The 17,929-nt window shown below is 40.5% G+C and overlaps 1 protein-coding gene across 2 annotated transcripts in view; it reads left to right on the forward strand.

Moving 5' to 3' along the window:
• The window catches only part of angptl6 (angiopoietin-like 6), a 31,068-nt gene that overhangs the window by 2,716 nt on the left and 10,423 nt on the right, over positions 1–17,929 (forward strand). For both annotated transcript variants that reach the window (XM_063015171.1, XM_063015181.1), the window contains 2 exons: positions 2,012–2,149; positions 2,254–2,440. In XM_063015171.1, the coding sequence (XP_062871241.1) occupies positions 2,012–2,149; positions 2,254–2,440 (325 nt within the window). The remainder of the gene's footprint in view (positions 1–2,011; positions 2,150–2,253; positions 2,441–17,929) is intronic.

Raw genomic sequence — 17,929 nt, forward strand, 5'->3', positions numbered from 1 at the left:
GGATCGAACCCAGGACCTTCTTGCTGTGAGGCGACAGTGCTACCCACTTAGCCACCGTGCCGCCAAATTGTAAAGTAAATGTATGGATGTATGTAGCGAGTCGGTTAAATTCCATAAAAATGGATCTATCCTAAGTCCCCAAATAGTTCAAATTAGATTAAAAAGGGAATCAATTATTATTATTATTATTATTATTATTATTATTCATAGTAGAAGTGGTAGTGGTAGTAGTAGTAGTAGTAGTAGTAGTAGTAGTAGTAGTAGTAGAGCTGCTAATTTTGTTAATTGGCACTATTTGATTCCAGGCCCATAGTTCAGGGTACAATCAAAATGTAATAACATATTTGATAGCTAATTCAAAGTGAATTCATCTAATTTTACAAATTAGTGAAATTAATAAAACCAATGCAGAGAACATGCAGTTAGGTAATTTACAAAAGTTAGCTTACAGACAGAAAAGGTTAATGAAGTGTGACTGAAGCTACCTCATACAGTGCATACGGGTCATGTTTTATGTGCAATGTAAGCATTCACGTACACTTTTCTAGGGCTCATTTGAAACTAAAAGGTGATCGTGCATTTGCAGTTTATGCTCCGAGGCTATGGAACACTCTACCTCCTAATATTCGACAAGCACCTTCGGCCGCTGTTTTTAAATCACTCCTAAAAACATACCTTTATAAGCTGGCATTTGAACAGTGAGGAGCCGTGGTAATTATAATTGTTTAGTCTATTTTTATCTGTTTTTATTTTGTCTCTTACTCTGTACTTTTATTTGGTTTTTACTTTTTTAACATAATGTTGTCTTATGTATGCTTGTTCGATGTACAGCACTTTGGTCAACGTAAGTTGTTTTAAGAGTGCTTTATAAATAAAATTTACTTACTTACTTACTTTTCAATTAGTGGTAGCCAAGTGTAATCTGCTCTACTTAACTACACTGGCACACAATACAAAATCCCTGAAAAGGCAAATTATACAGATTGCTCTTTGTAGCTTTACTGTTAAACTGTTAAAAGCAGCAGAATCGTTAATATAATTATAGATATAAATACTTTCCCACCAAAATTATGCAACTCAGCTTTGTCAGCAAATGTTTTATAATAAACGGCACAAACAGCTCAAAATGCACATTGATTTGCAAATTGCCTGTACTGTATTATTCTATTACTGGTTATAAAATGTTTTATGTTATAAAAAAATTTCCTGCAAGTTGAATGCAAGACGTTTTAAAATATGAAATAGTTAAAAAGTACAGTTTTAATTTACAGGGTGGCACGGTGGCTCACACTGTCGCCTCACAGCAAGAAGGTCCTGGGTTCGATCCCCAGGCGGGGCGGTCTGGGTCCTTTCTGTGTGGAGTTTGCATGTTCTCCCTGTGTCTATGTGGGTTTCCTCCGAAAGCTCCGGTTTTCTCCCATAGTCTTTGGGCTGTGGGAGGAAACCGGAGCTTCCGGAGGAAACCCACGCAGACACCACACAAAAAGGACCTGGACCGCTCCATCTGGGTATTGACAGTCAAATAAAGACTTGTTAGTGTGATATTTTGAATGTTGGTGGTCCACTAAAATGTTTTTTTTTTTCAGGTTACAAAATGTAATTGTTGGACAACATTTTTCTTTTAAAACATGTAATTTGCATAGGCTTGATTGACATATTTTCTGAAAAGCTTGGACCTTCAGCTGATCAAGTACTTTGGTTTATTTGTAAAACGTATTTGAATTATTTTTTAAATTGTATAATGCAGTGGTGCCTCATTTTATTTGCGACCTTAACAATTTATGACAACATTTATTAGTAATAAACAATAACATTAATAAATAATATATTATAAATATCAATCTGTTTGGTTTTAAAGGAAACTTAAGCAGCAGCTTATTTAGCATTTTTAGTTCTGGTGGAATGTTTTGCATTACCTTAAGTCTTCCTGGTTTGTAGGAATCACAGGTGTGTGCATTTAGTTACGGACAATTAGTATGTTCTTTTCTTCTGACTTTCTCTCCTCTCTCAGGTGCTTCAGCTATCCAGCAGCTACAGAGAGCTGGAGAGAAAATACGAAGGACTTGTTTCCCTGGTGAATAACCAGAGTCAGATAATCATGAACATGGAGAAACAGTACCAGGAATGTGTTGTCGCTAAAGATAAACAGGTCAGTGAGATCTATAGAGGTGTCAGAAGTATTTTATATGCTGACATGGAGCTGTATTTTTATATATCATGTCAAACACACACTGTTGGTTATGACTGTGACAGGAGGTTTCATCATCAGCAGGGAATCAGTCTGACAGGCTGCAGAACAAGAGCTCTGAGCCCAAAGTTGCACTCAGCAATGTTCAGAGGGATCAGAGTGCACCTTCACAACAAAACCCCAAACTGCAGGAGACAGCTGATCTTCCTACAGAAGCTCCTTTTATCAGTTTCCCTGCCACTAAGACTCCAGGTAAACTCACAAACTTTTTAAAATGCAAAACATTCTTTTTTTAGGGTAACTTATTCTAAATAGCCACATTTGATTCTATCAAATAGAATTGTATGTTATTGACGTAGTTCTTATACTTGGTAGTACTTTACCAATTAAATTACTTAAAAGCTAGACTGTGTGGGAAATAGAAAGTACAATCAAACAGAAAAAAAATATAGAATAATTTCCAAGGTTAGGAAGTATTATGTGCGATCTCAGGGTTGTAATTATAATATGTGATGTTTGGGATGGTAAACAGAACAGAATTATTTCACTTTAAATAGCACTGCAAACTGCAAACCAATAGCCAGAGTCTAGCCTGAGTATATTAGCCAGAGTCACATAGTTTTTATTATTCGGTGGCTTGGTGGCACTGTGGGTAGCACTGTTGACCCACAGCAAGAAGGTATTGGATTCGATTCCCAGGTGGAGTATGAATGTTCTCCCTGTGTGTGTGTGGGTTTCCTCCCACAGTCCAAAGGCATGCAGTCAGGTTAATTGCTACAAAAATGGCTCCAGGTGTGAATGTTTGTGCATGTGTGTTTGCCCTGTAATGTACTGATGACCTGTCCAGGGTGTTTTCTACCTTTTGCATGGTGAATTGTACCCACTACAACCCTGAAAAGGGTGTTAAAAAGCACAGTGAAATGCACAGTTTTTATTATTCTAATAAAATGTGTAAAAAGTTTAAAGTTGATAGTTGCACTAGACATTTTTCAGGTAATTTAAGTAGTTAGATAAGGTACAAGTTACAGAAAAAGACATAGGGCATAAAATCCATATTTCTTCAGTTTAATTTTAGTTTTTTCCTTATTTGGACTTGTACGGTTCATATGCAAGTAAGTAGATACTGGCAAACATACCTATAATTTAATTATATTGTCTGGTGAAAGGGGTGGCACGGTGGCTTTGTGGGTAGCACTGTCACCTCACAGCAAGAAGGTCCTATGTTCGATCCCCAGACAGGGCGGTCCGGGTCCTTTCTGTGCGGAGTTTGCTTGTTCTCCCCGTGTCTGCGTGGGTTTCCTCCGGGAGCTCCGGTTTCCTCCTACAGTCCAAAGACATGCAGTCAGGTTAATTGGAGACACTGAATTGCCCTAATAGTGAATGTGTGTGTGTGTGTGTGTGTGTGTGTGTGTGTGTGTGTGTGTGTGTGTGTGTGTGTGTGTGTGTGTGTGTGTGTGTCTGTGTGTCTCTGTGTCTGCCCTGCGATGGACTAGTGCCCCGTCCAGGGTGTTACTGTGTGCCTTGTGCCCATTGAAAAGCTGGGATAGGCTCCAGCACCCCAAACGCCACATTACATTACAGGGCACGTGGTTTAAGGTGGTCCCTCATTAAACAGTCCAGCCTTTAGCAAATTACAGTACAAAGCAATAGCAGCACTGGGAGTTAAAAAAACAATGTCAGATCGTATGCTTGGCGTTCATATGGTGTTGATAATTCAGTAAAGACAGAATATGTAGATACACTTTCAAATCTCACAACCCCCTCAGACTAAAAACCCCCTAATAACACGAAAGCTCAGGATCATGGTCACTGTTGATCAGGCTTCCTCAGAATCACTTTGTGCGATGCAGTACAGACAGAATGCCATCCCTCTTTCAGAAACAGCCAATAGTGTCTGTATTTAGATGCCCGACTGGACGATACCACCGCTGGAGATTTGACCCAGAATCCCAAGTGTAGTGAGTTAGCGTAATTTACCATTATGCCACCCGAGCACAAATACAAATTGTTTAAATCATGTAAAAAGTACAAGTTTATATTCAGAAAAAGTTCCTCATGTTGAGGAGGATATATGATGTTCAGTATTGGTCATGTTACTTGTGGGAGGAACAGCTGAACATTCCTTTGCAGTAAATAGATAAGCAGCAGCTTCATGATAGCCTCTGTGTATACATTATATGACCTGTGGTTTTGATAACCAGGATGGAATTCCAAGCTGGTCTTTGTAATCTGCTCATTAGAGAATTCCTTCCAAATCCAGCAGTAGCACTTAAATGATATGAGTTTACTCAATATTACTCTATATGGCCAAAAGTATGTGGAGGGTGTCTGTAGAAATGTGTGTTCATTAAGTGAAAAAGGTGACTATTTGTGAGTTTGGGCACTGATGTTAAACAAAAAGGTCTGGATTGCGATCATTGCATCCAAAATGTGTTTGATAGGGTTGAGGTCAGAGCTCTCAGCAGGTCACTATGGAAGTGTCTCTAATGTGACTGACAGGAAAAATATAAACACAAACAAGGAGTTGCAGCCTGTACCTGTTTTTTTTTTAAGCATTGTTTTCACACTTCTATGAGGCACATTTTTGCATTTTTGTTTCATCATGTTCTTCAGATATTTACACATTCCTACAATTATTTCCTACTAATTGTAGGGACAGTAAAATAATGACCAGTGCACATTTGATTGTCAACCATTCATCGATCCTGCATAGAAAAGACACTGGGTATGAGGTGGGCATTACACTTCTACAGTAATGTGGAAAACAGTAATGTACCTTTTTTTAAACCTTTTACATTGTTTGATTTTATACATCTATAAATATATACAGTATATATAATATATATATACAGTATATAAATATATACAGTATATATATATATATACAGTATATATATATATATATATATATATATATACTGTATATATATATATATATATATATATATATATATATATATACAGTGTATCACAAAAGTGAGTACACCCCTCACATTTCTGCAGATATTTAAGTATATCTTTTCATGGAACAACACTGACAAAATGACACTTTGACACAATGAAAAGTAGTCTGTGTGCAGCTTATATAACAGTGTACATTTATTCTTCCCTCAAAATAACTCAATATACAGCCATTAATGTCTGAACCACCGGCAACAAAAGTGAGTACACCCCTAAGAGACTACACCCCTAAATGTCCAAATTGAGCACTGCTTGTCATTTTCCCTCCAAAATGTCATGTGATTTGTTAGTGTTACTAGGTCTCAGGTGTGCATAGGGAGCAGGTGTGTTCAATTTAGTAGTACAGCTCTCACACTCTCTCATACTGGTCACTGAAAGTTCCAACATGGCACCTCATGGCAAAGAACTCCCTGAGGATCTTAAAAGACGAATTGTTGCACTACATGAAGATGGCCAAGGCTACAAGAAGATTGCCAACATCCTGAAACTGAGCTGCAGCACAGTGGCCAAGATCATCCAGCGTTTTAAAAGAGCAGGGTCCACTCAGAACAGACCTCGCGTTGGTCGTCCAAAGAAGCTGAGTGCACGTGCTCAGCGTCACATCCAACTGCTGTCTTTGAAAGATAGGCGCAGGAGTGCTGTCAGCATTGCTGCAGATATTGAAAAGGTGGGGGGTCAGCCTGTCAGTGCTCAGACCATACGCCGCACACTACATCAAATTGGTCTGCATGGCTGTCACCCCAGAAGGAAGCCTCTTCTGAAGTCTCTACACAAGAAAGCCCGCAAACAGTTTGCTGAAGACATGTCAACAAAGGACATGGATTACTGGAACCATGTCCTATGGTCTGATGAGACCAAGATTAATTTGTTTGGTTCAGATGGTCTCAAGCATGTGTGGCGGCAATCAGGTGAGGAGTACAAAGATAAGTGTGTCATGCCTACAGTCAAGCATGGTGGTGGGAATGCCATGGTCTGGGGCTGCATGAGTGCAGCAGGTGTTGAGGAGTTACATTTCATTGAGGGACACATGAACTCCAATATGTACTGTGAAATACTGAAGCAGAGCATGATCCCCTCCCTCCGGAAACTGGGTCGCAGGGCAGTGTTCCAGCATGATAATGACCCCAAACACACCTCTAAGACGACCACTGCTTTATTGAAGAGGCTGAGGGTAAAGGTGATGGACTGGCCAAGCATGTCTCCAGACCTAAACCCAATAGAACATCTTTGGGGCATCCTCAAGCGGAAGGTGGAGGAGCGCAAAGTCTCGAATATCCGCCAGCTCCGTGATGTCGTCATGGAGGAGTGGAAAAGCATTCCAGTGGCAACCTGTGAAGCTCTGGTAAACTCCATGCCCAGGAAAGTTAAGGCAGTTCTGGGAAATAATGGTGGCCACACAAAATATTGACACTTCAGGAACTTTCACTAAGGGGTGTACTCACTTTTGTTGCCGGTGGTTTAGACATTAATGGCTGTATATTGAGTTATTTTGAGGGAAGAATAAATTTACACTGTTATATAAGCTGCACACAGACTACTTTTCATTGTGTCAAAGTGTCATTTTGTCAGTGTTGTCCCATGAAAAGATATACTTAAATATCTGCAGAAATGTGAGGGGTGTACTCACTTTTGTGATACACTGTATATACTGTATATATATATATAAATATATATATATATACAGTATATATATATATATATATATATATATATATATATATATATATATATATATATATATATATATATATATATATATATATATATATATATATATATATATACAGGGGTTGGACAAAATAACTGAAACACCTGTCATTTTAGTGTGGGAGGTTTCATGGCTAAATTGGACCAGTCTGGTGGCCAATCTTCATTAATTGCACATTGCACCAGTAAGAGCAGAGTGTGAAGGTTCAATTAGCAGGGTAAGAGCACAGTTTTGCTCAAAATATTGCAATGCACACAACATTATGGGTGACATACCAGAGTTCAAAAGAGCACAAATTGTTGGTGCACGTCTTGCTGGCGCATCTGTGACCAAGACAGCAAGTCTTTGTGATGTATCAAGAGCCACGGTATCCAGGGTAATGTCAGCATGCCACCAAGAAGGACAAACCACATCCAACAGGATTAACTGTGGACGCAAGAGGAAGCTGTCTGAAAGGGATGTTCGGGTGCTAACCCGGATTGTATCCAAAAAACATAAAACCACGGCTGCCCAAATCACGGCAGAATTAAATGTGCACCTCAACTCTCCTGTTTCCACCAGAACTGTCCGTCGGGAGCTCCACAGGGTCAATATACACGGCCGGGCTGCTATAGCCAATCCTTTGGTCACTCGTGCCAATGCCAAACGTCGGTTTCAATGGTGCAAGGAGCGCAAATCTTGGGCTGTGGACAATGTGAAACATGTATTGTTCTCTGATGAGTCCACCTTTACTGTTTTCCCCACATCCGGGAGAGTTACGGTGTGGAGAAGCCCAAAAGAAGCGTACCACCCAGACTGTTGCATGCCCAGAGTGAAGCATGGGGGTGGATCAGTGATGGTTTGGGCTGCCATATCATGGCATTCCCTTGGCCCAATACTTGTGCTAGATGGGCGCGTCACTGCCAATATACATTATATGACCTGTGGTTTTGATAACCAGGATGGAATTCCAAGCTGGTCTTTGTAATCTGCTCATTAGAGAATTCCTTCCAAATCCAGCAGTAGCACTTAAATGATATGAGTTTACTCAATATTACTCTATATGGCCAAAAGTATGTGGAGGGTGTCTGTAGAAATGTGTGTTCATTAAGTGAAAAAGGTGACTATTTGTGAGTTTGGGCACTGATGTTAAACAAAAAGGTCTGGATTGCGATCATTGCATCCAAAATGTGTTTGATAGGGTTGAGGTCAGAGCTCTCAGCAGGTCACTATGGAAGTGTCTCTAATGTGACTGACAGGAAAAATATAAACACAAACAAGGAGTTGCAGCCTGTACCTGTTTTTTTTTTAAGCATTGTTTTCACACTTCTATGAGGCACATTTTTGCATTTTTGTTTCATCATGTTCTTCAGATATTTACACATTCCTACAATTATTTCCTACTAATTGTAGGGACAGTAAAATAATGACCAGTGCACATTTGATTGTCAACCATTCATCGATCCTGCATAGAAAAGACACTGGGTATGAGGTGGGCATTACACTTCTACAGTAATGTGGAAAACAGTAATGTACCTTTTTTTAAACCTTTTACATTGTTTGATTTTATACATCTATAAATATATACAGTATATATATATATATATACAGTATATAAATATATACAGTATATATATATATATACAGTATATATATATATATATATATATATATATATACTGTATATATATATATATATATATATATATATATATATATATATATACAGGGGTTGGACAAAATAACTGAAACACCTGTCATTTTAGTGTGGGAGGTTTCATGGCTAAATTGGACCAGTCTGGTGGCCAATCTTCATTAATTGCACATTGCACCAGTAAGAGCAGAGTGTGAAGGTTCAATTAGCAGGGTAAGAGCACAGTTTTGCTCAAAATATTGCAATGCACACAACATTATGGGTGACATACCAGAGTTCAAAAGAGCACAAATTGTTGGTGCACGTCTTGCTGGCGCATCTGTGACCAAGACAGCAAGTCTTTGTGATGTATCAAGAGCCACGGTATCCAGGGTAATGTCAGCATGCCACCAAGAAGGACAAACCACATCCAACAGGATTAACTGTGGACGCAAGAGGAAGCTGTCTGAAAGGGATGTTCGGGTGCTAACCCGGATTGTATCCAAAAAACATAAAACCACGGCTGCCCAAATCACGGCAGAATTAAATGTGCACCTCAACTCTCCTGTTTCCACCAGAACTGTCCGTCGGGAGCTCCACAGGGTCAATATACACGGCCGGGCTGCTATAGCCAATCCTTTGGTCACTCGTGCCAATGCCAAACGTCGGTTTCAATGGTGCAAGGAGCGCAAATCTTGGGCTGTGGACAATGTGAAACATGTATTGTTCTCTGATGAGTCCACCTTTACTGTTTTCCCCACATCCGGGAGAGTTACGGTGTGGAGAAGCCCAAAAGAAGCGTACCACCCAGACTGTTGCATGCCCAGAGTGAAGCATGGGGGTGGATCAGTGATGGTTTGGGCTGCCATATCATGGCATTCCCTTGGCCCAATACTTGTGCTAGATGGGCGCGTCACTGCCAAGGACTACCGAACCATTCTGGAGGACCATGTGCATCCAATGGCGGTGCCGTGTATCAGGATGACAATGCACCAATACACACAGCAAGACTGGTGAAAGATTGGTTTGATGAACATGAAAGTGAAGTTGAACATCTCCCATGGCCTGCACAGTCACCAGATCTAAATATTATTGAGCCACTTTGGGGTGTTTTGGAGAAGCGAGTCAGGAAACGTTTTCCTCCACCAGCATCACGTAGTGACCTGGCCACTATCCTGCAAGAAGAATGGCTTAAAATCCCTCTGACCACTGTGCAGGACTTGTATATGTCATTTCCAAGACGAATTGACACTTTATTGGCCGCAAAAGGAGGCCCTACACCATACTAATAAATTATTGTGGTCTAAAACCAGGTGTTTCAGTTATTTTGTCCAACCCCTGTATATATATATATACAGTGTATCACAAAAGTGAGTACACCCCTCACATTTCTGCAAATATTTTATTATATCTTTTCATGGGACAACACTATAGACATGAAACTTGGATATAACTTAGAGTAGTCAGTGTACAGCTTGTATAGCAGTGTAGATTTACTGTCTTCTGAAAATAACTCAACACACAGCCATTAATGTCTAAATAGCTGGCAACATAAGTGAGTACACCCCACAGTGAACATGTCCAAATTGTGCCCAAATGTGTCGTTGTCCCTCCCTGGTGTCATGTGTCAAGGTCCCAGGTGTAAATGGGGAGCAGGGCTGTTAAATTTGGTGTTTTGGGTACAATTCTCTCATACTGGCCACTGGATATTCAACATGGCACCTCATGGCAAAGAACTCTCTGAGGATGTGAGAAATAGAATTGTTGCTCTCCACAAAGATGGCCTGGGCTATAAGAAGGTTGCTAACACCCTGAAACTGAGCTACAGCATGGTGGCCAAGGTCATACAGCGGTTTTCCGGACAGGTTCCACTCGGAACAGGCTTCGCCATGGTCGACCAAGGAAGTTGAGTCCACGTGTTCGGCGTCATATCCAGAGGTTGGCTTTAAAAAATAGACACATGAGTGCTGCCAGCATTGCTGCAGAGGTTGAAGAAGTGGGAGGTCAGCCTGTCAGTGCTCAGACCATACGCCGCACACTGCATCAACTCGGTCTGCATGGTCGTCATCCCAGAAGGAAGCTGACGCACAAGAAAGCCCGCAAACAGTTTGCTGAAGACAAGCAGTCCAAGAACATGGATTACTGGAATGCCCTGTGGTCTGACGAGACCAAGATAAACTCGTTTGGCTCAGATGGTGTCCAGCATGTGTGGCGGCGCCCTGGTGAGAAGTACCAAGAGAACTGTATCTTGCCTACAGTCAAGTATGGTGGTGGTAGCATCATGGTCTTGGGCTGCATGAGTGTTGCTGGCACTGGGGAGCTGCAGTTCATTGAGGGAAACATGAATTCCAACATGTACTGTGACATTCTGAAACAGAGCATGATCCCCTCCCTTCGAAAACTGGGCCTCATGGCAGTTTTCCAACAGGATAACGACCCCAAACACAACCTCCAAGATGACAACTTCCTTGCTGAGGAAGCTGAAGGTAAAGGTGATAGACTAAACCCAATTGAGCACCTGTGGCGCATCCTCAAGTGGAAGGTGGAGGAGTTCAAGGTGTCTAACATCCACCAGCTCTGTGATGTCATCATGGAGGAGTGGAAGAGGATTCCAGTAGCAACCTGTGCAGCTCTGGTGAATTCCATGCCCAAGAGGGTTAAGGCAGTGCTGGATAATAATGGTGGTCACACAAAATATTGACACTTTGGGCACAATTTGGACATGTTCACTGTGGGGTGTACTCACTTATGTTGCCAGCTATTTAGACATTAATGGCTGTGTGTTGAGTTATTTTCAGAAGACAGTAAATCTACACTGCTATACAAGTTGTACACTGACTACTCTAAATTATATCCAAGTTTCATGTCTATAGTGTTGTCCCATGAAAAGATATAATAAAATATTTGCAGAAATGTGAGGGGTGTACTCACTTTTGTGATACACTGTATATATATATACAGTGTATCACAAAAGTGAGTACACCCCTCACATTTCTGCAGATATTTAAGTATATCTTTTCATGGGACAACACTGACAAAATGACACTTTGACACAATGAAAAGTAGTCTGTGTGCAGCTTATATAACAGTGTAAATTTATTCTTCCCTCAAAATAACTCAATATACAGCCATTAATGTCTAAACCACCGGCAACAAAAGTGAGTACACCCCAAGAGACTACACCCCTAAATGTCCAAATTGAGCACTGCTTGTCATTTTCCCTCCAAAATGTCATGTGATTTGTTAGTGTTACTAGGTCTCAGGTGTGCATAGGGAGCAGGTGTGTTCAATTTAGTAGTACAGCTCTCACACACTCTCATACTGGTCACTGAAAGTTCCAACATGGCACCTCATGGCAAAGAACTCTCTGAGGATCTTAAAAGACGAATTGTTGCGCTACATGAAGATGGCCAAGGCTACAAGAAGATTGCCAACACCCTGAAACTGAGCTGCAGCACAGTGGCCAAGATCATCCAGCGTTTTTAAAGAGCAGGGTCCACTCAGAACAGACCTCGCGTTGGTCGTCCAAAGAAGCTGAGTGCACGTGCTCAGCGTCACATCCAACTGCTGTCTTTGAAAGATAGGCGCAGGAGTGCTGTCAGCATTGCTGCAGAGATTGAAAAGGTGGGGGGTCAGCCTGTCAGTGCTCAGACCATACGCCGCACACTACATCAAATTGGTCTGCATGGCTGTCACCCCAGAAGGAAGCCTCTTCTGAAATCTCTACACAAGAAAGCCCGCAAACAGTTTGCTGAAGACATGTCAACAAAGGACATGGATTACTGGAACTATGTCCTATGGTCTGATGAGACCAAGATTAATTTGTTTGGTTCAGATGGTCTCAAGCATGTGTGGCGGCAATCAGGTGAGGAGTACAAAGATAAGTGTGTCATGCCTACAGTCAAGCATGGTGGTTGGAATGCCATGGTCTGGGGCTGCATGAGTGCAGCAGGTGTTGGGGAGTTACATTTCATTGAGGGACACATGAACTCCAATATGTACTGTGAAATACTGAAGCAGAGCATGATCCCCTCCCTCCGGAAACTGGGTCGCAGGGCAGTGTTCCAGCATGATAATGACCCCAAACACACCTCTAAGACGACCACTGCTTTATTGAAGAGGCTGAGGGTAAAGGTGATGGACTGGCCAAGCATGTCTCCAGACCTAAACCCAATAGAACATCTTTGGGGCATCCTCAAGCGGAAGGTGGAGGAGCGCAAAGTCTCGAATATCCGCCAGCTCTGTGATGTCGTCATGGAGGAGTGGAAAAGCATTCCAGTGGCAACCTGTGAAGCTCTGGTAAACTCCATGCCCAGGAGAGTTAAGGCAGTTCTGGGAAATAATGGTGGCCACACAAAATATTGACACTTCAGGAACTTTCACTAAGGGGTGTACTCACTTTTGTTGCCGGTGGTTTAGACATTAATGGCTGTATATTGAGTTATTTTGAGGGAAGAATAAATTTACACTGTTATATAAGCTGCACACAGACTACTTTTCATTGTGTCAAAGTGTCATTTTGTCAGTGTTGTCCCATGAAAAGATATACTTAAATATCTGCAGAAATGTGAGGGGTGTACTCACTTTTGTGATACACTGTATATATATACATACATACAACCCCAAATCAGAAGAAGTTGGGACAGTATGGAAAATGACTTTTATTTGATTGCAGACAGGACGAACCTGAGATATTTCATGTTTTATCTGCTCAACTTCATTTCATTTATTAATAAACATCCATTGCTGCATTTCAGCCCTGCAACACATTCAAAAAAAGTTGGGACGTGGTCAATTTATGGCTAGTAATGAGGTGAAAAAACTAAATAATGATGTGATTCTAAACAGGTGATGTCAACAGGTGATTGTAATCATGGTTTGGAGTCTTTGATGAGCAGAGATGACCAGAGAATCTCCAGTTTGTCAACAAATGTGTGAAAAAATTATTGAAATGTTCAGAAACAATGTACCTCAAAGACAGATGTACAGGAAGGGATTTGCATATTTCTCCCTCTGCAGTGCATAATATCATTCAATGATTCAAGGAATCAGGAGGAATTTCAGTGCGTAAAGCCCAAGGGTGCAAGCTTAAGCTGAACACCCGTGATCTTCTATCCCTCAGACAGCACTGCATCAAGAACCACCACTGAACAATAGCTGATATAACCACATGGGTGAGGGATTACTTTGGCAAACCTTTATCAAGCACTATAATACAGAGTTACATGCACAAATGCCACTTAAAACTTTACTGTGCAAAAAAGAAGCCTTATGTTAACCATGTCCAGAAGCGGTGTCGACTCCTCTGGGCTCAAAGGCAACTAGAATGGACCACCACACAGTGGAAACTTGCATTGTGGTCAGAAGAATCAGCATTTCAAGTCTTTTTTGGAAAAAATGGATGCCGTGTGCTCCGGACCAAAGACGAAAAGATGATCCAGACTGTTATTAGCAACAAGCCCAAAATAACCACATGCTGCACACATTACAAAGACATGGCTGCGGAAGAAGAGGGTATGAGTACTGGACGGAACTGCCTGCAGTCCTGACCTGTCCCCAATAGAGAATGTCTGAAAAATTTTTAAACGAAAAAAGTGACAACTACCCCTTACTGTTGTACACCTTAAGACGTGTTTACAGGAAGAATGAGACGAAATAAATCCTGAAACACTAAATCACTTGGTATCCTCGGTGCCAAAATGTCTTTACAGTGTGGTGAAAAGGAATGACAACTTTACAAAGTGTTAAATGCTTTACTGTCCCAACTTTTTTTGGAATGTGTTGCAGGCCTGAAATGCAGGAATGGATGTTTATTAATAAATGAAATTAAATTGAGCAGATAAAACATGAAATATCTCAGGTTCATCCTGTCTGCAATGAATTAAAATCATACTAAATGTAAGAAACTCTATGTTTTTTATTATTTGCATTTTCCATGCTGTCTTCTGATTTGGGGTTGTATATACAGTATATAAATGTATATATAAAAAATTTGACTTATGTTTCAGAATTTCAAACTACTTTTAATATCAGACAAAGATAACCCAACTAATCACAAAATGCTTTTTAAATTATGATTTCATTCATTAAAAACCCATTAAAAACCCAACCTGGTCCTGTGTAAAAAAAGTATTTGCCCCTTTGGCTATTAAATAAACCACTTTTCCAAATTCAGCTTGCAGCTGGTATGGCTAAATGTAAGAAAAGTGATCATAGTTTTACCAGAGGGATTTAACAGATTAATCTCCATTTATCAGACACATTTTGTTGCAGTTGCTTTTGCAACTAATTGTTAATTAGAAGAGCAGTGATTACTGTTTGATATACTGTAGGTGATGCATAACAGTTTTCCCTCAATAAATAAAATGAGCATTTAAAACTGAATTGTAAAATTTTTATGAGGATGTGAAACCATATATGAAAGTGTGACATATATGCAAAAAATAGGAAATTAGAAAAGGGAAATACAAACCGCATTTTCAGAAAAGTTGGGACACTTTCTGAAAATGCAACAAAAACTAAAAATAAATTAATCTGAGTGGATTTGGCTACATGAACAGTATGGATTCTTCTATAGTGAGTTGGAGGTTAATAAATATTTTTGCAATGCAACGTTGGTTCCACTCACCCCATATCTTGCGTTTCCATTGGCTGTTCGACATAGCACTCATTGCCAGTCGGGCAACTCAGATTAAGATATCTGACATGCTAGAAATCTCGCTTCGGTCGTGAGTTGCTCCCGAGCCGGCAAATCTAGCGCCGACCAGTCGCCGAGTGAAAATCAGGGCAAAAATCATGTAGTGACAATTAAAATAATTACCAGTGCACATTTGATTGTCAACCATTCATTGATCCTGCATAGAAAAGACTATAATGTGGAAAAAAGTATTTACACCCTTTTTTAAACTTTTTACACTATTTGATTTTATACATCTATAAATGTGTGTATATATACAGTGGGGCCAAAAAGTATTTAGTCAGCCACTGATTGTGCAAGTTCTCCTACTTAGAAAGATGAGAGAGGTCTGTAATTTTCATCATAGGTTCACTTCAACTATGAGAGACAAAATGAGAAAAAAAAATCCAGGAAATCACATTGTAGGATTTTTAAAGAATTTATTTGTAAATTATGGTGGAAAATAAGTATTTGGTCAATAACAAAAGTTCAACTCAATACTTTGTAACATAACCTTTGTTGGCAATGACAGAGGTCAAACGTTTCCTGTAAGTCTTCACCAGGTTTGCACACACTGTAGCTGGTATTTTGGCCCATTCCTCCATGCAGATCTCCTCTAGAGCAGTGATGTTTTGGGGCTGTCGCTGGGCAACACGGACTCCACAAATTTTCTATGGGGTTGAGGTCTGGAGACTGGCTAGGCCACTCCAGGACCTTCAAATGCTTTTTACGGAGCCAATCCTTCGTTGCCCGAGCGGTGTGTTTGGGATCATTGTCATGCTGGAAGACCCAGCCACGTTCCATCTTCAATGCTCTCACTGATGGAAGGAGGTTTTGGCTTAAAATCTCACAATACATGGCTCCATTCATTCTTCCCTTAACACAGATCAGTCGTCCTGTCCCTTTTGCAGAAAAACAGCCCCAAAGCATGATGTTTCCACCCCCATGCTTCACAGTAGGTATGGTGTTCTTGGGTTTTTCTTCTTCCTCCAAACACGACGAGTTGAGTTTTTACCAAAAAGTTCCATTTTGGTTTCATCTGACCACATGATATTCTCCCAATTCTCTTCTGGATCATCCATATGCTCTCTGGCAAACATCAGACGGGCCTGGACATGTACTGGCTTAAGCAGGGGGACACGCCTGGCACTGCAGGATTTGAGTCCCTCTCGGCGTAGTGTGTTACTGATGGTAGCCTTTGTTACTTTGGTCCCAGCTCTCTGCAGGTCATTCATCAGGTCCCTCCGTGTAGTTCTGGGATTTTTGCTCACCGTTCTCATGATCATTTTGACCCCACGGGATGAGATCTTGACCCCAAGGGAGATTATCAATGGTCTTGTATGTCTTCCATTTTCTTACAATTGCTCCCAGTTGATTTATTCACACCAACCTGCTTGCCTATTGTAGATTCACTCTTCCCAGCCTGGTGCAGGTCTACAATTTTCTTCCTGGTGTCATTCGACAGCTCTTTGGTCTTGGCCATGGTTGAGTTTGGAGTCTGACTGTTTGAGGCTGTGGACAGGTGTCTTTTATACAGATAACGAGGTCAAACAGGTGCCATTAATACAGGTAACGAGTGGAGGACAGAAGAGCTTCTTAAAGAAGAAGTTACAGGTCTGTGAGAGCCAGAAATCTTGCTTGTTTGTTATTGACCAAATACTTATTTTCCACCATAATTTACGAATAAATTCTTTAAAAATCCTACAATGTGATTTCCTGGATTTATTTTTCTCATTTTGTCTCTCATAGTTGAAGTGTACCTATGATGAAAATTACAGACCTCTCTCATCTTTCTAAGTAGGAGAACCTGCACAATCAGTGGCTGACTAAATACTTTTTGACCCCACTGTATATATATACACAACCCCAAATCAGAAGAAGTGGGGACAGTATGGAAAATGCAAATAAAATAAAATGCAGTGTTTCTTACATTTACTTTGACTTTTATTTGATTGCAGACAGGATGAACCTGAGATATTTCATGTTTTATCTGCTCAACTTCATTTCATTTATTAATAAACATCCATTCCTGCATTTCAGCCCTGCAACACATTCCAAAAAGAAAATTGGGACAGGGGCAATTTAGGGCTAGTAATGAGGTGAAAAAAATAAATAATGATGTGATTCCAAACAGGTGATGTCAAAAGGTGATTGTAATCATGGTTTGGTACAAAAGCAGCATCCAGGAAAGGCTGAGTCTTTAATGAGCAAAGATGATCAGAGGATCTCCAGTTTGTCAACAAATTTGTAAGAAAATGATTTAAATGTTTAAAAACAGTATATATGTGATTTGCATATTTCTCCCTCTACAGTGCATAATATCATTAAACCATTCAAGGATTCCAAAGGAATTTCAGTGCGTAAAGGCCAAGGATGCAAGCTTAAACTGAACGCCCGTGACCTTTCATCCCTCAGATGGCACTGCATCAAGAACCGCCACTCAACAATAGCTGATATAACCACATGGGCAAGGGATTACTTTTGTCAAGCACTAAAATACAGAGTTACATGCACAAATGCCACTTAAAACTTTACTGTGAAAAAAGAAGCCTTATGTTAACCATGTCCAGAAGCGGTGTCGACTTCTCTGGGCTCGGAGGCATCTAGGATGGACCATCACACAGTGGAAATGTGTATTGTGGTCAGATGAATCAGCATTCCAGGTCTTTTTGGAATTCCAAAAGCCAGGGTCTGTCATGGTATGGGGTTGTGTCAGTGCCCTTGGCAAAGGTCATTAACACTTCTGTGATGGCAGCATTGATGCAGAAAAGTACATTGAGATCT

This window comes from Trichomycterus rosablanca, chromosome 2 (genome assembly GCF_030014385.1).
Source record: "Trichomycterus rosablanca isolate fTriRos1 chromosome 2, fTriRos1.hap1, whole genome shotgun sequence".
Taxonomy (NCBI): domain Eukaryota; kingdom Metazoa; phylum Chordata; class Actinopteri; order Siluriformes; family Trichomycteridae; genus Trichomycterus; species Trichomycterus rosablanca.